Genomic DNA, 20,193 nt, shown 5'->3' on the forward strand with positions numbered 1-20,193 from the left:
TGATGCTGTACCTGTATGGGGCTTGGGTAGGAGGTTTTCTTGTAGACACACTGCACCAGCTGGTGGCTGACGCTGCGCTGGTCTCCATCACTGGATGCTGGGGATGGATAACGAAAATACACCTGCACACAGGGAAGGAAGCAAGGAAGGGAAGAATGATTAAATGTTTACAGGCTACAGTTTTGGAAAAAGGTTTATAGCAAACTAAAATAGTTATTTCAATAAATAGAAGCAGGTTTGAACCAAATCTACAAAAACTAAACAATCACCTGTGAGTACAGGTAGTACCGCCCATCCTGAGGCACTCGCAGCTTCCCATTGGACAGGGTCATGTTGTGCAGGTGAGCTCCAAAGCTCTGATTGGCCCATGAGCGGACCACATGGCGACAGGACTGGTGGAGACCCGGTGTGGGGATGGGGTAGGGAGGGAACCCTGTTGGTGAGGAAGAAAAAATGGAGGTGAGAGACAAACAGAGAAAGGAAGGATAAAACTGCACAGTTTGAAAAAGGGATGAATAAAATATCTCACAGCTGGATTCAGACAGGCAGAGAAAATGAACAGAAGAGGGAAAAACAAACCAAAAAAAAAAAAAAACAGGCTGGAATTCAGATATTTTAAATACCGTTTCTAGAAATCATAGCTTGGTTCATAAAGCATGGTTCTTATATAAAGGAAGCGCAGGCCAAGGCTCTATAGAATGAGAAAATGTAAAGGTGCGCTGTATGGACGAGCCAAAAGCTCAACGGCAGCAAGAAAAGTGTAACGGCAGAAAACAGAACCAGGGATGAAATATGTGACCCAGGAGTATAGCATCCCTCTTAGGCTGGTTTTAAAGCTGCCAGAAATGAGTAATGAGATGCATTATTCCGTAAAGAAACACCGCGTGACTTATGAAGAGGTGAATCAAAATGCAGGGCTTCATGTGTGTGTGTGTGTGTGTGTGTGGTAACACTGTAGTTTGTCTGACACACTATTGTTTCCTTCACATTAGAATAACAATGGTTTATTAGAAAAACCATCAAAGGTCAGCCCTCGAGGTTCCTCTGCCTGTTGTACTTCCTTATGAGAAATCCAGGCTGAATGTGTGAACCTCACCCTCTCTTCCGTCTTCCCTCATGCGCACACACACACACACGCACGCACACACACGCGCACACACACAGACACATATACAACACGTTCTTTGCCCTTTGTCAGTTTAGTGGAAATAACATCAGGCAGTCTTTGCCAGATTGTCAACACCCTGTAGCTTGCACGCCACTTCCAGATGAAATGATATGATCTGGCTAATACACACACACACACACACACACACACACACACACACACACACACACACACACACACACACACACACACACACACACATACACATACATGCATGAAAAACACATTCCAACGTTAAATTGCAGGGTTTACAGCGCACACATGCTCCATTATTCTCATCTGTGACGCCGTCCTAATAAATGTCTCTTTTGCTGCTGCGTACGTTCATGTGCTTCAGCCTAAGATCAGTTCATGAAACACTTTTCCTGTAGGAAAAAGCCTCTGGCACACGAGGAGCCGTATTTATCAGGAGGACAGTTAGGTTGGCACAAGGAAGCAGAATCCTTTAATGTACAGCTGAGCGTTTTGTATTTGAGCTTAAAGTGGAATTTGCTCGGGATGAGTGACTGTAATAGATTCAAATCCTGATGTTGTAAATAATGTTGTTATCCTGTTCTTACATTAAAGATTAAGGGATTTACTCACTTAATTGAAGGTATAGTCCAGCAGCCTGTTCCTTAAGATTACGTAATAAGAGAAAGTTGGTTTGATCTAAGAGATTCTGGTTTATATTAAAGGGTACGTGCACAGGCAAAGACATTATGGTTTTATTGTATATGTGTGGTTCTGTGGCGTATTCAAGTGACCATAAACATTTTGATCTTTAAAAATCAACTTTTCTCAGCCTGACTACTCACACACAAACACCTCACCTTGAGAGCTGGTGTCTCTGAGGGTCAGGTGGGCAGATGGCCTCTGGGCCACCGAGGTCATGAACTTTGACGAGTTGTTGAAAGAGCGAGGCATGGTTCTCGCTTCTGAGGGAGAGAGGAAATGCAAAGAATGTCAGACAGGAGAGTTTAGAGCGATCAGATTGTAGTCTGTGCACCTGTGTGTATGTGTGTGTGTGTGTGTGAGAGAGAGAGATATACTCACCTATGAAGGTTTGTTTGGAGATGATGTTCTCTGTCACCTGAAAGAAAATGTGAAAACATACAGGTCACAAAAAAATGAAATGAAAAGAAAGAAACCAAAAGGAGAAGTGTTGTGGAAAGGGTTGTGTACTGTAACCAATACCAGTTAATTGCTGTGATAAATTAATTTATTCTTATTTTTCACCAAGAAGCGAAACTTTCCCAGCAGCTCCCTCATCACCGTCACACAGCTACACACACTCACACCTGGACGCTGCCCAGTACAACCACAGTCTGACCTGCTGGTCGCTGAGCAGCTCCACTGGAGTAGCTGGGGTTAAGGGCCTTGCTCAAGGGCACCATAGCGGTGTTGATGAGGGAGGGACCAGCTCTGCTTCTTCACTTTCTCACTCCCTCTTCTATTGAACTGTTGACCTTCCTGTCACAAACTCTTCTCTAACCTTTAGGCCTCATTAACACAGAGGGCTTTACAATATTTATGACGCCCTCATTTAACAACTTTAGACCTTTGAACATAACATATGAACAGTATAATCTCCACAAGCTGGATTTAATAATTTCCACTTATTAATGTTGAAGCTGGACATGAAATAAATCTATGTCTAAGTTATAATTAAAAAAACTACACATAAGTTTTGTCCATAAGTTTGTCTTCAGCCTGTACTTACACTATAAGCATAAACTTTACTTATTTACATAAGAGCTTTTGCGGTATCATTTTTTTTTTCACGTTCTTGCAGCTGTTAGTTGGAAGTGAGAATTAAGTTTGGTTTGAAGTTGGAAGATTACAAGCTACATCGTCTGTCTCTCTCTGTCTCCTCTCCTGCCTCCTTCCATCATCACAGCAATAAACTACGGAGCTCTACTCTTTTCTTCCCGACAGCACTCATCTCTCCGTCCCGTCTCTGTTTTATTTCTCCTGCTCATCCCTCGCTCCCAGTGAGCGGCCCCTGTTTAATCTTGCCCAGATGTAGACACAGCCAGGCCCTGGAAATATATATGTAGACACACACACACACACACAGATGCATTTTCTCACTCTCACACACTCAGTAACTCTGCTAATCTCACACACTCACATGCTAATTCTCTTCCCTGACTGTTTCTGTATCTCCCACTTTGTAAATCAAGCTTCAGTCGCCTTGTTTTCATATATATGTCCACGTCTTTTCTTCCCTGTCTGCTTTTCTTTCTCATCCTTTCATTTTAGCCCCCACGCCACCTTAACCTTTCTCTTCATCACACTATTTTTTTCCTCCACTTTTTCCTTTACGTCTCCCTCCTTTCTTTTTCTTCATTTCTTTGTCTGCTCACTTCAAAACCACAATGTCACAGGTTTAATCACCTGTTACTAGTGATGTGGCCTGTATGAAGTGCCCTGAAGCAAGGCACTGAGCCCCACTGGTATAAATCTCCCTGATTAATTTGGTGAAATGTCACTAAATCTTGAATATGATTAATTTCCCTGCAGTTTTTAATGGTCATTCAGCTCTAAGCGTGAGGTTATTCTTGGCGGCGGGCCTGTTTTTCCTGCACCAAACACTCAATTCAACCTGCAAATTGGACGTGATCGCTCTGGGGTTTGGTGTGTGTGCCACGGTGTGTGTATGTGTGTGTGTGAATGCAGGCAGGGGCCCTCCACTTGTGTATATCATATATACTCTAAGGGGGAATGCAAAACACATAGAGAAGCATAGAGCATGCTAGCGCGTCTCGGTAGACGTAGCGTGCCTTTCTCGGGCCCACACTCCTCAAGTCCTGAAAGCAGAAAATTACCCCCACACACACATACACTTACAGAAAGGGAGAAAATTGCCAACAGACTTTCTGCCCTGCATGTGGCTGCAGTCGAACAAGAAAAGTACGACAAAGAAGAAAGAGAAAGAAATGCAGGGGGATTTCTCTGAGCTCTCAGGCCTCTGTTAGGGTGACAGAATGTTTTCAGAGTTCAACATGTCTGTCGTCTTTAACGCCTAAACGCTCACACGGGAAACTATTGGATGGCTAAAAAGTGAAATCAGCTGGAGAAGCTGCATGCATAATATATGTTCCACAGTGCAGTGGAAGCTTTCTATGGCATTCTGAGAGATGTCTGACCAGCTGTCAGTTTAAAGACTCAACATGACTCCACTGTCATGTAGAGTTATAGTCCATTTACAGGTTTTCTTACTTACTGTTTGCATCTGGTTTGTATTTAGCACATGCTGAATGTAGTTAGATATTAATACATTTGGAGCAAAAGGTGTCAAACCTTATTTGAAATTAACTGCAAAGACACTAAATTAAAAAGCCAAGGATGGAACAATTAAGGCGGCTGTGAGATATAAAATGAGTCCTGACGTCTTCAGACACACCAGAGACAAAAAGAGCTGAAGGAGGTGTGGTTTCGTGACGCACCTGTAGCCTTTAAAGTTATTCTTAGCACTTGCGTAAATAGGTGCGATTCGATCAAAAGTCCCAATCAAAAGTATGTTGACGGTGCACTTTTCGCTCTACAGGTGGTTTAATTGTAAATAAAGGAACTCACAGGTTCTTTTTCACGTCCTGTTTGGATGTTTACATCTTGAAGTCATTATTCTGCCCTTTAAAATTAAAGGTGGATTACAGCTAACATCACGGGGTAATCCCAGCAGTTTGCTAATGACAAACAGCATGTACTGAATAAAACTAACGTCAACCTTTATAGCTTTGAACAATTAGTAATTAATAATGAAATGGGTTATTTGCACCATATAGCTCCATAAAATACTCACCTGTAAAGCCTCATGTAGATTACTTTGGATCACAGTTTAAACAAATGGAAAAAGATTAAAGTTTATAGTGAATGTCACACTGGTTGCACGGTGGGAAATTTCAGCACTCACAGCTCTTGATACAGTTCTTTTAGCTTAGTGAAAGCACAGGAGACATTAGATGTTTTGAGGTTATTCTAACATCAGCCCTCTAACATGCTCACAGTAACAATGCTAACTTGCTGATGTTGTCTTGCTATCTGAGACTGACAGTTTTTCACCTATGAATCTTTGAGCTGATAGTGGAGCGGGATGAAAAGACACAGGGTCACCAAAGTTATTATAATTCATCCGGAGGGGAACATGAATGTCTGCTTAAAAATTTCACGGCGATCCATCCAGTAGTTGCTGAGAAATTTATGTCTGAATCAAAGTGGTGGACCAGCTGACTGTCAGTGCATGCTCTTTAGTAATGTCTCCAGTGCGGCTGAAAATCAAGATGGTTTAAAATCTAATAAAGTAATAAACTCTCAGATCATATTACAATATGAAATCATCACAGAAATGTGCTCATCATGTTGTGAAGATATCTTGATAGTGATTCCCACTGGACAGTAAACTGTTTTCATTGTAAAAAGGAGAACCAGATGATTGATACAGCAGTCAAAGGCTGACGCAGCAGGCTGCATAACAATATCAGACAGGGAAGTAAATTTTAAAAAACATGTGGAAGCTCAGGTGGATAACATCACAGTCAGCCTCCGTGTCGAATGAGAGAGTCATTTCAGTGTTGGAAGGAATGAGTGCTGCATAGTTAACATGCTATAGCTGCATTTTCACTTTCTTCTTGTTACCTTTCATGTTTCTTTGAACAGTTTACAATGGTTTTTTATGTGCTGGTGTTTTTTTATGGGGTGGCCTGGGAGTTGTACAAGTTTATAACTCTGTTGTTGGATGTTTTCAAAATGATGTGTTCTCAGATGTTTGGATGTCTTGTCAACTTTTAATGGCTTTGGAGGAGTTTTCCTAAAATTTGCCCTCAGGAGTCAATCATCCCCACGACACAATCCATTTTTATGTCTTCTTCAAATTTCAAGCACCTTGAAAGACAAAAACAAGATTTTTTTTTTCTTTATGCTTCGTCTACATTATTTCTTCCTTGGCTACAGTAAGTGGGATGCAGCATTTGGCCACAACAAAGTCCTCTTTCCTCAGGGACAGTCCAGATGTCCAAAACATTCTCCCTGGGCAGATATTAGATTTTATATATTATATTCTTTCAGATGACTCCGATATCTCACTCCAAAAGTCATATAAGAACCAGAGCTGTCAGAATATACAGCATGATTAGTAAACTCTTCATATTGCTTCCTCCAGTACTCACCATACGGTTGGTGGCACATTTCTGAAATGATCTTTTCCTAGAGCCCTCACCTCTTTCAAGCTGACCCCTGTTTATTACAGCCACCTTAAGGATTCTTTAGGAGAGAGAGGATGAAAAGGTCATAGGCAGGACCGCATGGCATGCATAGCCTTGGGGCACCAAGATGACCTCTGATAACATTATATGGCAGCTACTGCAGCTTTATTTACCCTTGAAAATTGGTTTTCTTTAACCTTTCTTACTCTTTGTGCTAATAATGAGCTTTGCTGTTTTTCATATTTAACTATCTGGAAGCATCGTAGATTTAGTGTGATGCACCTTCGTCTCTGGGTCTACTTTCGGCTTCTGGGTCTACTTCCTCCCACCAGGAAGTAAGTTGTGTTTATGTGTTTGTGGGCTTTGCCCTTAACGAGGGTTTTAGTGGTTGTCATGTGGAGGTTTAATGTGAAAGACTACACTCCTGTTGTTTCCAGTAAATCAGCCTGTAACCTGTGACAAACCTCAAAGTTCGAGTTCACTGCCACCGTGACCTTATGTGTGCGCATGTGAGCTCGACTGTTTAGAACAACAGAAATTTAAAAATATATATATATATAATATATATTTAAGCTTGAAGTTTGAAGTCTTAAACAACTTTTCATCTGCTTTTCATCTTATCAAATGTCAAAGTCAGCAACTTTGTCCTCTTCAGACTTACTGTACTGCAGGAGAAGCTTGTTTTCTGAAGTCATTTGTACAGAGTAAAGGTGAGTGCACAGGGGAAATGAGACTGCTCTGCCAGAAATCAGAAGTTGGTGGGAAAAAAGAGAAAACCAGGGAGTGAAAGATGACGGACAATTAGGGGAAACAAGAGCAGAGAAGAGGAATGAGGATTAAAAAAAAAAAAAAGTTGGGAAAACACAAGAAGGGAAGAGTGAGAGTGGACAAGTATGGAAACAAAGTACAGGAGGAGGACTGAAAGAGAAAACTGATAGAGAAAAAGAGGGAGAGTGAAAGAGGGACAAGTATGCACATGAAGGAGCGTTTCTTCTGCAGATTAGCAGTAGCTGCAACCCAATACTTTAATATGCTGCTCGACCCCGGCAGGCCTGGACTAGCAGTGTGTGTGTCTGTTTCAGTGTGTGTGTGTGTGTGTGTGTCTCAGTGGTGTGTAGTTTTTGAACTATGATGACAAACTCTTATCAGACCTAATCTGGTCATTCCTTAGTCTGTGTGTGTGTGTGCGTGTGTGTGTGTGTTTGCTGAGTGTTTGTGTGGCTAACGGCTGATTTTGCCATTTACAGCTGGGTTGATGATTAATAAGTAACTTAGACTTTGTTTAAAGACAGATTAGTGTGTAGGTTTCAAGAAAAATGAATGCAAGCATATTAATAATCATATTATCAAGGCAACGTCAAAAACAGCAGTTCAAGGAAACTGGCACCAGCTCCAGAGCGATAACATCAGAAATTCAACCAAACACCTCTGCGTCAACAATATGTCAACTTTTACAGTGACTTGTTTTTCTTTTTCACAATCTCTTTCCTTTCTAAAATCTCCCCCAAGCCAGACCTGTAACTGATGCCTGACAGGGTTAGCCCCGTGGAAAATGTGACCTCAGGTAATTTTCCACGCACATGTCTGCACTGATAAAGTCTGTTGTGTTAATTCAGGGAGTATTGTCTCCTTTGGCCTTAAAACAATATTGCAGTATTATATTATATTAATATTGCATTAATCTAGAATCGAGCAAGACTCAGCCTCCATTAGACTGCAGTGGTGTCACAAGCTTTCAAACCTGCTTTAACTGTCATGTCAGAAATTCAAGGTTTTCTCTTGCTTCATTTATTTTAAACAACTCTGAAAAGCCAGGTTGGCCAAATGCCTAAAACGTACAATGCAACCTCTTATATATTTAACTTTGAGCGACTGTGCCGGTCGCTGTGTGCGTTTAGCATCTGACTGTGATTTATTCAGTCTGTGACCAAACAGAAGTCGCTCATTAGCCGTTTATCGTTGAGAAGCAGCGAGGAAAGGTTTCATGACAGGTAACGCACCAGTGGCTGACCCGATGCCAGCCTCTGATAACTGACCTGTTTGGTGCAGGAGTTTCCTGCCAGACAAAAGTTGTGTACAGTTAAGGAAGCAGTTTACTTCACACTCACGAGAAGCAGGAGGCCGATATCAGCCTTTATTGGTTTTTGAGTTTAGTCTCACCGCTCGGTCGCCTTCCTCTCGTTCTATTAACAGTCTCACCAAACAGTTTCACAGCCCAGAACACAAACAGGATAAAACTGTTTATACACAATAAACTGTACATTACTGAGTCAGTCCTCACTTTGTACGTGTATTTACCTTCCTATATGTGTTTCTTTCTGTATTGTTCTCACTGGTTCTTCTGTAAAAGACTGTAAAACTGTAGTCGAGGAAACAGTTTCTCCAAAGCAGACTATTGCATTAATTCTCTTTCTTCTCCTCCCCTGTGTCTCTTTATGTCTCGATATTTCTCTGTCTGTCACCCTTAATCTCTTTCACAATGTGCCTTTAACTCCTAAGGACACAAAGTGAAACTAGGCCAGGGGTGGGGTTGTTTTGCAGCCTAAGTCTGTTTATTGGACTCTCAGTGTTTCAAGTTTCACATCATGTGCAAACACTAATATCAATAACTAATACCTGTATGAGTACGTCATAATCAAGACAATAATGTCCTGAGACATGCAACAACTTTATGCCATCGGGGCAAAATCACGCTCCAAGGACACAATATTTCCACAATATTTCCAGTTTGGAACGCAGAAACTAACAGACAGTGCACTGAAATATCTTTTAGGATTGATACAAGTTCTTATCTCTTTTTTGCAAATGATTCTGATTCTGAAACATTTATCACTAATGTGCGATAAAGTATAAAAACAAGAGCCTCTCTGATGCTCAGCAAGTGGTTACTCTGTGCATGTTAACACAGTCTTTGGCTTCCTCGTGTCTTCAGTCACAATCACTTTTATTGTTTCAACAGGGACTTTGACCTTGTCAGTTGGTGCTGACACACCACAAGACAGAACTAATGTGTAATACAAAACAAAACAACGTCGGTCACAGGTTTTTACTGCAGGAATAGCAAAGATCACAGAGAAAAGGTGTCAGCATGTCAGGTTCAGTGGAAAGCCACTGTCACAGCTGAGCTGTCCAGCAGACTAACTGACCTTGGAACTTCTACTACACCTGCCACTATCAAAATGAGTGTGAGCCTCTTCTAAAAATACGACCCAGTGAGTAAACGAGTGATGGAGATACAATCAGTCGCCCACTGTACCAGAGTAGCTTTATGAAAAAGTGATTCACAGCGTTGCAGCTGTGAATCTGACATGCTTGGCTGTTAAAGAGAAATCCCCAGTGTCCAGACTCTTTGTATTAGTCAAGGTGAAAACAGTGAGGATTGATTTCTGGATGTGTTAATCTACACTGACAGAGAGTGGGATTTTATTCAAAGCTAAAAAGCAGCACACAACTTTTCTGAAAGTGTCTGAGGTGAAAATATTTGATCAGCTGTCAAGGAGAGACAGCGATGATTTGTCTTTCTGTTGGAGCGAGTCTGAGTCGTACTATTCATGCTATAAAGCATTTACAAATCGAGGTTATTGTTCGTTTTCTTTCTGCTCTTTTTTTTTTTTAAGAGCTCTCATTTTTATTTTGATGTTTAGGTAGTGACGCTCCAGGTATGAAACAGTATTTGTAGTTTAGTTTTTTCAGATATTTTTTAAATATAGTTTCAGTTGTAGTTTTTATACTTTTTACGTAGAAACGCTGCAGTCATGATTCTTTTTTTTATTGCAGTTTGGTGCTGGCAAAAGTACGAAATCGAATCATTCCAACTTAAGAAAAACGCTGCTTCAGCTGCAGAGTATCTTTCAAAAAGCTACTTGTCCAATAACCCCACCCATCAGCTCCATCTGGCAGGTCAAAACAAACGCTAAGATTCAGTTTGGCCCATACTGGCCCGTCTGTGGTTTATAGTAAATCATCTCTGAAGACCACAACTTGCTTTGAAAATACTGTAAAATAACTGAGGCCCTCAAGACATATATTATATAAAAACAAATCTGGTGAGTGTTTCCAAGCTTGCAAGGTGGCGAGCCTCAAATACTCATTGTTTAGACTGTCAAAACGAGCCTATTTATCAAAGGTACAGCGTGGTTTGGACAGTCTGCTTACAGCCTGATGATTTCGTAGGAGTTACATGTTTATTCTTTCCTCTCACAGTCGTGTTTATGCCAACTTTTCCCTCTTATTTTTCATGCTGACAGCAGAAACAGTGTAGACTGTGATCCAGGAAGTCGGTGAACATCTAGGGAATGGCTATAAATAAAAAGAGATAAAAGGCTGAGCCAAGGATACAGTGTGGTCAAGAGATGATATTAAACATGGACACAACAATTTAAGGATTCACAGAAGCTCTTCTCATGGCTGGGAGTATACTGTAGGGACTTTTTATTTTTCCAGAAGGAAACGCAATAAAATCCAATCAACAAAAACATCCTTGGTTGTGGTAATGAAACCATGACTTCATCAGATGCGAAAATGTCACATTTTCAAGGTCACAACAAAGCCTGCGGTACGTTTTAACGGAGACAATGTTGGGCCTGTTTATCTTAAAAGAATTACTGTTGAGTTTTTAACTGAGGCTAGAAGCCAAAGAGCTAAGAGTAGCAGTTGTGATGTTATAACAATGTTTGGTCTGTAAATGCTCCAAAAATGTGCAAATATGTAAAAGCTGGGGACTTCAGCAATGTTCCCATGAGGTTTTACATCCTTATAAGGGTTTATTAGAGCAGTGCTGTCTGATTTTAATCTAAAAGATATACTAAATCTAAGAAGCGGTGAAAAACAAAATAATACAAACTGAGGTGATAAAACTAGACACTGAAGTAAAATAGTGTAGAAATGATCGAAACCCAGAGTTAAGTTCAGCTCAGGTTTCACACTCTGTTTTTTTTTTTTCCAAAAGAGTTTTATTGGCATTTTCTTTTATATAACATACATGCAGCCAGTCATATGTAGTTTTCCATCAATGTAAAAAAAAAAACAGTATTCATTGCTGCTAAAGAAAAAACAAAACACAAGAAACACGACAACAATGAAGCAGTAACGACAATAATGCTCCTCTCATACAACAATTGCTTCATTAGACATACATATAATTGCCTCTATAATGTAATTTGCAAAACATTTGAAATGTTTAATTATTATTGAAATATTAAGGAACTGCCCCGTCCACTATCCTTAGCCATCTACCTGATCCCCAGTCAAATCAAAATCCTTCACAAAAATTATAAAGGGCCTCCATATTTTTTCAAACATTTGCTGCTTAGCCTTCAATATATATGTTATTCTTTCTAAAGGAAGACTTGTTAACATTTGTTTAATCCACTGTGCAGTATTTGGGGCTTGATTACTCTTCCATAACAGTGCGATACTTCTTTTAGCAAACACAAAACCAAGGTCCATGAATGTTCTCTCACTTTTCGTGTAGTTATGTTTCTCTGGGTACACACCCAACAGAAAGAGCTTAGGATCTAATACAATTTGCTTTAACAGGATCTTCTCAATAATTTTTCGTACTTCTTCCCAGAACATTTCAATTTTCCTACATTGCCAAATACAGTGAAACAGTGTGCCTCTGTCTTCCATACATTTTGTACATATGTCTGGTACATTACTATTATATCGATTTAGGTCCACTGGGGTTATATACATTCGCATTATCCATTTAAACTGCAATAATTTTAGACGTGTACTTATGGAACATGTATGAGCCTTACTGCATGCTGCCCTCCACTCTTCGTCTGAAATTTCAATTTGTAAATTTTCTTTCCATGCATTAACCTTATATACTGTGCATTCTACTGAGTGAGATATTAATAGCTTATAGATCTCTGAAATGAGACCCTTCTGTATCTTGTCCTTCATCATAATTTTTTCTAGAGATGAGAGTGGAGGTTTGTTGAGGTTATTTTGGGTTACTCTAACAAAGTTTCTTAACTGAAGATATTTGAAGAAATGATTTCTATGAAGACTATACTTCTGCTTAAGTTCTTCAAAAGGCATCATAATATTAGAATCCTGCATATAGAGGCTCTGAATACAATCTAGCCCCTTAGAAGCCCATACTTTAAATGTGGCATCTGCTCTACCTGGCGCAAAGAACTGGTTTCCCCAAATAGGGCTATGTTGAGATAGCGGGTATGATTCCTTCAAGTACTTATTGACATCATACCAAATCTTTATCATATTTCTTACCATTGGGTTTTTAGTCTGTCTCCCTAATTTTTTAACCGTGTTTGAGTGTATGTACAAAGGAAGAGACACTCTAAGATTATAAGACTCCATTTCAGTCCAATGGGGACATTCATTTTTTGAGAAACAAAACATCATGGACCTCAGTTGTGCAGCCCAGTAGTACCACAGCATATTTGGACATTTTAAACCTCCCCGGTCAAATGGTAAGTACAGCAAGGATAAGCGTAATCTTGCCCTCTTATTGTTCCAAATAAAACCCACAAATATTTTTTTTATTTTTAAAAAAAGGTCTGAAGGTGGCGGTAGAGGAATGTTTTGAAACATATATAGTAGTTTTGGCAGAACATTCATTTTTAGGATATTAATTCTACCTATCATGGATATTGGTTGTGACATCCATCTCTCAGTTAATTTAGTAATTTCTATCATTAAAGGATCATAATTAGCATTAACAACACCTTCCAAATCTGGCGTAATTTGTACCCCCAAATACTTAAAATGTTCCACCACATTAAACTGGATAGCCTCTGCAATTGGGTTTCTTCTCTCATTTACATTAAGGAGTAAAATTGAAGACTTGGCATTGTTTACTTTGTACCCTGAAACTTCACCATATATTTTAATTAACTGTAATAAGATTGGGATTGATATTTTCAAATTTGACAAAAATAAAATGATATCATCAGCATACAACGCTATTCTGTGATCTGAGGGACCAACAACTATTCCTCCAAGTTGTGGATGTGTCCGCACTGCTATTGCCAGGGGCTCAATTGCCAATGTAAATAATAAGGGTGAAAGCGGGCAACCTTGGTGACAGCCTCTGCCAATATTTATTGGTTTTGATATATTCCCATTTGTTAAAATTTCTGCTGTAGCGTTTTTATATATAATCTGAACCCATTTTATAAAGTTATTTCCAAAACCAAATCTATTTAAAACACTAAAGAGATAAGACCATTTGACCCTATCAAAGGCCTTCTCAGCATCCAATGATAAAAGTGCTTTATCTGATGCCTCTTTATTAAAATAAATTATATTCAGTACCCGCCTAACGTTGTGAAAGCCTTGCCTTCCTGTTATAAATCCATTTTGATCTTTATTAATGATCAATGGTAAAACTTCTTGTAGGCGCTTTGCTAAAATTTTAGACAAAATCTTGAGGTCGGAATTGAGCAAACTAATTGGTCTCATATTTTCACATTTATTAGGAGGTTTACCTGGTTTTGGCAATAGAGTGATGAGGGCACGATTCATATATGAGGGAAGACTACCTTCTTGAAATGCCTCTAAAAACATCTCTAATAGTGGTGTTGACAATCTTTCTTTAAATGCTTTATAAAAATCCATAGGTAGACCATCTGGTCCGGGGCTTTTCCCTGATTGCATACTATTAATAGCATGTTCAATATCGTCTTTTGTAATTTCCAAATCCATCATCTGTTTATGTTCGCCTGAGACATGTGGCATGACCAAGTCATCAAGGAACTCCCCCAGTCTTTGTGAGTCAACCTCATCTCCTGCATCATACAGGTCTTTGTAGTACTGTTTAAAGATATTGTTAATTTCTGAGGGATCTACAATGACTTTTTTGTTTGATATAATATTTGTAATTGGTGTTTGTTTTTCTAATTGTTTAATCTGCCATGCTAATAATTTTCCAGATTTATCCCCTTGTTCATAGAATGTTTGATTTAACCTTAAGAGGCTAGAGGCTGCCCTGGTGGAAGACAATTTATTATATTCAGCCCTTAATATTAGCAGTTCAGTTTCAAGACTGGGGTCACTTTTCCTAAAAATTTTATCCTGGAGGGTTTTTATTTTATACTCCAAATGCGTTCTCTCTCGCTGGGCCTTTTTTGCTTGGGAACCTATGTAGCTAATGATATGTCCTCTAATAAAAGCTTTGAAGGCTTCCCATTTTGTGCAAGCGCACGTTTGTGTTGTGTTAATTTCGAAAAACATGTCTATCTGACTCGCAATATATTTAACAAACTCTTCATCTTGTAGCCATTTGTGCTGAAATCGCCATCTAGGAGGATCTGTTAATGCCAGAAAGTGACTGGTGATGTCTGGTCCGAGAAGTTTGGTGACGTAGTGACGTATTTACAGGTGAATCGTAGTTGATGAGCTAACCTCTAACACGTTAGTAACCCAGGAACATGCTAGGAAACTTCTCCATCTATTTGCTCCCCAGCTTGACATAAACAATGGAGCAAATTTATTTTTATTTGTGAGTGAATCTATTGGCTGCAGTGCTTCTTTTAAAACTGGCTTCACCTGAGGAATTCCCTTGTTGGCGAACAGTCACAGCACCTGTCAAATAACTGCAACATCCGCAGTCTGATTCCAGTTTAGCACTCCTCCCCTCTTTGCTTAAGAAACGCGTAATGTTTAGAAATCTAGTTCCTTGTTATTTCCCTTCAGCAGCTGTAAGCTGAGTGTGTTGCAATCTGCTTGTTTGCCACTGCTCACACATGTATCGTCATGTTTCGTGAAGAGCAGTGAAAATCTTGTCTCCTCTTTTTTTTTCTGTTTTTTTTCCACTTTAATTTCTCCTCCCTCACTCTTGGTTATGGTTTGTTCACTTCTTTTTAACCCTACATCCTCTCGTTTTCTTCAGATTTCACTCCTTGTGCAATTATTCTCATGCGTCATGTTACTTTTTTGAATGAAAACATCTTCCAAAAGCCTCCTTTGTTTGCTTTTGGTGATCATTCAGATCCAGGATAATAGATAAGGAATATGGAAGTAACATCTGCTGTGTATCAAACAGGAGAGAAAGCTGTGTTCACAGCAAATTAAGCATGTGGTCACTGTATATAAACAAAACACCAGCAATGAAAAGATCCGATTTTCTTTGGATTCCCTTGGTTGATCGTCGTTGACTCAGCTTTTGAACTTGTTGTTAAAGAAAACTGAACAAGGGAATCAATGTTTGAAAGTCAGACTAAACCACAGCTTAGGAGTAAAGAAACTCAAACTTGCTTCGTGTCACATTGTCAGCAAACAGTCCAACAACTGGTTAGAGAAAGGAGAACACCAAATACTCAGCAGCTAAAAACTCCTCCGTTCGTTCAGTGTTTTCTTTTAGATCAAAGATTGTGCACATTAATCCTAAAACAAGTCTGTAATAATGAAAGGCTTTCGAATGTTTGGCAGAACTGGGCGGTGAGATAAGCATCACAAGGTCAAAGACAATATCAGTCCTACAGAGAAAGTAATACATCTCATAACAAGTGAATAAGCAGTGTTTGTCTGTTTTTAGTGTTTAGCTGGAAATGCAGATACTGGAGGTGTGAAATCGATTCAACATTGCTTTAGTAGCAGGAGGGAAAACGTTGATGTGGAGAAGCAAAGTCTCATCAGTCTTTAAGTGGGAGAGTTAAAGAAGTGCAAGTTAAAGCTGAACAGGTGCTGTAGGAATGCGGACTGCGAGCTTCATTATGAGCTTTGAAATCCCCAGGGGATGTGCTGTATATATCTGTGACACTATACAACTGAATACGTTGTTCATCTGACGGGAGAATCCTGCTTTGGGGAAATTCCCCAACGATGAAATGAGCCTGGAATTTCACATTTAATTCATGTGTCGTGACAGCACCAAAGCTTCTCGTCTTCTCTATTCAATTTTAAAGAAACTAAACTCAGCGAGCCCAAGTATCACAGTGAAGTAACGGGGATATAAAGATGGAGGTGGGGGAGGATTTTCGGGGGTTGTCGGACAGGAACTCCTGCCTCCAGCCTGAGGGATGAATGGGAAGGGGCAGGGTGGTCGACGCCAGACACAGGGGTCTTTTGTGTTTGTCTATCAGCTGGAAATCACTAACAACGCCGCAGCCCTGCACCCCTCCCTGTATGTGTGTGTGTATACAGCATGTCAGTGACTGACATTTGTTTTTCAATAGCCAACTGTAGGGCAGAATGAGATAAGGAGCTGCTGCTCAGAAGCCAACTTGTTTCTTTTCTTTGGCCTGAAACAAACCCCAGATAAAACCAAGTGCTCACCTCTCTAAATAACCACGCTGCTGCAGTTAGGTCAATCTGCCCTCCGTCTCTTCGTCATCAGAACGTGAGATCACCTTCTTTTGACGATGACTTTTCATAATTGTTGAAGTTTTGGGTGATTATAAGATTTTAAAGGTAATAGGAAAAGTAGTCAGGATGTGATGTATTGTGCCCTATGTGGTAAAATGTCAGTTTTTCTATTGTGCTGCTGCTTGTCAGGGTTGCCTGTCAAAGCACCGCTGGCTTGTGGGCCTACATAGAAAAAAACAGATGATGGATGTTGTTCTGACATTATAAGCCTCTTGTGTCTATCGCCCTTTCGTAGTGGTAAGAAAAATCGAGCCACCACGTTTAATAACGATGGAGACGGAACTTTTACAGTGAAGTTAACTAGGGTCAAAAGTAGCAGCAGTAACATTTATCAGTGAAAGCTTACAGTAGACAATTGTTCATTGAGTTTTATAGATCACACTGACTCTTGAATGGGCTCATTGATTTCCTAATGGCAAAGCTAAGATCATTTTACAATCAAAGTCTTGCTTGTCGAACTCATGAGTTTTAAAAATCCGTAAACATAATGAGATGTTCATGCTTGCTGATATATTGCAGAGTCATGTGTCTCTGACGCTTTGATTTCTATCAGAGCTTTGTGAACTGAATGTTGCACAGTTCAGTGTCCCCCTGCAGTCCCTGGGTCAATCCAGTTCAATCCATTTGCTTTCAGATGATTCTTGGAGGTGCTCCTCAATAAAAGCACTGATTTTTAAACTGTGCCCTTGTACAGCACAAGGTCTTTCATACGGCAGACAGGAGACAAGCAGAGAGATGAAAGGAACCGATTCTTACTGTGATGTCAAGATAAAGAGCAAAGCCCGAGACCTTTTTTTTTTTGCTTTATCTATTAATAAAAGTAAACACATTACACTGCGGCTCTTTCATTATAGTACACAATCTCAGTGTCAAAGGGCAATTTAACACTGAATTCCTTGCTTTACTGCTTTCTGAAGGTTGAAGCCTTGAAGTCTGCGGCGTGTGTGTACACACCCTGACCAGTGATCAAAACAGCTGCTCTGCATCAGCAGTCAAACGCCGAATATTTGCGATGACATCACCGCTCGACACAGAGCAGATTTACAGATACAACACCGACAATGCATCAGTGTTGGACAAAGAGAGGCCAGAGGAGGAGCATTGTTTCTCCACAGAAATTGACCTTTGATAAGAAATAATACAGTGGAGCAGCTCAAATGTACCAAAAACAAAAGAAAATATTTGAAAATGAGTTTGGTATTCATCCAGCAGCGTGAAACAGCTGGTTCTGCTGCTTTTTTCAGATGTTCTCCCCATGTTCAACTGGTGCTCTTATTCATCACTACCTCAGAAAGAAAGAAATCTCAGCATCATTCTTTGCGACAGGAGAGAAAAGTCTTACTTAGTAAATCCGTAGGTCTAAGACCAGGTGTGGTTTGGGTTTCAGTTGCTCTTTCTAAGCCTTGTCTAACCCCGGCCTCCTTAAAACGAAAGGCAAATCCCTTTCCTGTATTCCACTGAAGGTGAACGAGTGCAGGGGAGCTGGTTTTGACCCTTTGACCTAAACCGGAGAAGGAAAAACTTTCTTCCTCAAACAAAATAACTGCTGCTCAGCCACTGTAGAGAGAGTGGAGTGACCACTATCTCTGCTAAAACCAGCACACAGCCATTATTTACCACACTAATCTATAATCAAGAGTGACACGCCACAGCTGAGACCCAGGACAGAACATCTGAGCAGGTGCTAATATGAATTATGCCTGGATGTGCTGAACCCGACCCTTTCTCCGGGTGTGATCCATCACTGCGACTGGAAGCTGAGAGCTGATGTATTGGCACTTTGTCTCAGCAGGTGCAGATGTTAGTGCTGCAGATGTTAGTGCTGTCTGTTGAACTGAGGACAGCAGGGTATAGGACAGAAGGAAAGTTACTGTGGCCTCCACAGGGGATGAGAGCCTAAGACTTGAATACCTGAGCTTAGTCACACACATGCCATCCCAAATCCCTCTGCTCTGCTTCTCCCCTCTGTCCTCCATCCCACTCCTGCCCCGCTGTTTTCCTGCCTTTTGCACTTCACGAGATACATTGCAAAAGCCGTACACGTACAAGAAGGAATGGACACCCCTCTCTGGATGTGTTCACAGATGTCACACTCTACTACACACGGTAGTAGAGTATCAAAGGCCTGAGGAGCCGAATTCTCCATATGGGAGACTGTAAAAACCAAAACAGGAGGAAACTCCAGGAGAGCGCCGCTTTATTGTCTCCCTCTTCCCGTCGTTTTCATTCCTCTCTTTACAGCCCCACGTTGACTGTTTTGCCAAGTCTTTCCCATTAACTTCAAAGTGATTATACATCACATGCAATGACTTTGTAAATTGATTTCACACCTTGCAGTAATTCATTGGTTTCAGTTCATGCCAGAACGGCATGAAAATTTCACTACAGACCTAAAATTATACATATTTGTGTTGTTTATTATCCTGGAAGCTACAGAGGTTTCACAGCTTCCACGCTTGTTTACTGGTTTTAATTTCCATCATATGTTAGGTGCTAAGCATTTTCTCCAATTACTCATCTCACAGCATCATCTGTTTATAACTGATGTTAGTTTAGCCAAACCCACTGAGCACAGTAACGTTACCTGCTTCCTTCTGTTACTCTGAAACATCAGTGCATCGATTTAGCGAAATGACAGCTGTAACAGAAACTATCATGTCAACAATGAAATGTGGAAAACACATTTTATTTATAATCCTCCTTCTACGCACAGGACCACCAGTGCAGTTCTTTGCGTTGTGAATTTAATTTGAACTTTTGGATTATTATCTGGTCGTTAAACACACATTGCTTGAACATTCTGAGGTTGAGCTCAGCCAATAAGATTTTTTTCCCTTCCCCTTCTTTTGTCTGCACACATTGTCGTATAATTAAAACCTCACTGTCATATTTTTTTTCTTCCTCCGTTACTAGCTCACCACATTTTTTGCTCATTTCTCATCTATCTCCTGCGGCACCTTTATTTTCCGCCTCCCTTCTTTTCCTCCACGTCTCTCATCCCCTTCTTTTTTTTTTTATTTGTTCCTGTCCAGCTGGGTTTGTTAAGAACTGCTTTCATTCTTATTCCTTAACTGCTTCCATAATTCCTCCCTTCTGTTTCTCCAGTTTGGCTTCGTTCTGCCTGACCTCTGACCTGAACATCTTTTAGCACGCGCTCATCAGTCACTGCGGTCTACGCACTCAGCACCATCTTTATCATTTCATGCCAGCACCACTGTCATTATCCCTGTCTTCCTCCGTCATGCTCTCACACACTTATTTGTCTCATCATCCTCATTGTCATCGCTCACTCACTGGTTCCATTAAATACAGTTCATATGTGCCCCTCGAAGGACTCATCAGGCAGAACCAACAGGTACTACAGAAAGCTCCAGAACCGCAACTTCAGATTGTGTCCATTATTTTCTGTCCGCCTCATTGTTAATCCTCAGTCCTTCTCACACTCATTGCCTGCGATTCTCTGTTTTCTATAACAGACATCAGTGGGCGATGCTGAGCACG

General features: G+C 40.3%; 1 protein-coding gene across 1 annotated transcript in view; it reads right to left on the reverse strand.

Annotated features, from left to right (window-relative positions):
* tnfsf10l (TNF superfamily member 10, like) overlaps positions 1-20,193 on the reverse strand; it is a 46,901-nt gene that overhangs the window by 3,092 nt on the left and 23,616 nt on the right. The window contains exons 3-6 of the mRNA XM_041031154.1: positions 2,204-2,240; positions 1,981-2,085; positions 270-433; positions 12-122 (exon numbers count right to left, since the gene is read on the reverse strand). Coding sequence (XP_040887088.1) covers positions 12-122; positions 270-433; positions 1,981-2,085; positions 2,204-2,240 — 417 coding nt within the window. The remainder of the gene's footprint in view (positions 1-11; positions 123-269; positions 434-1,980; positions 2,086-2,203; positions 2,241-20,193) is intronic.

This window comes from Toxotes jaculatrix, chromosome 23 (assembly GCF_017976425.1).
Source record: "Toxotes jaculatrix isolate fToxJac2 chromosome 23, fToxJac2.pri, whole genome shotgun sequence".
In the NCBI taxonomy this organism is placed as follows: Eukaryota; Metazoa; Chordata; class Actinopteri; family Toxotidae; genus Toxotes; species Toxotes jaculatrix.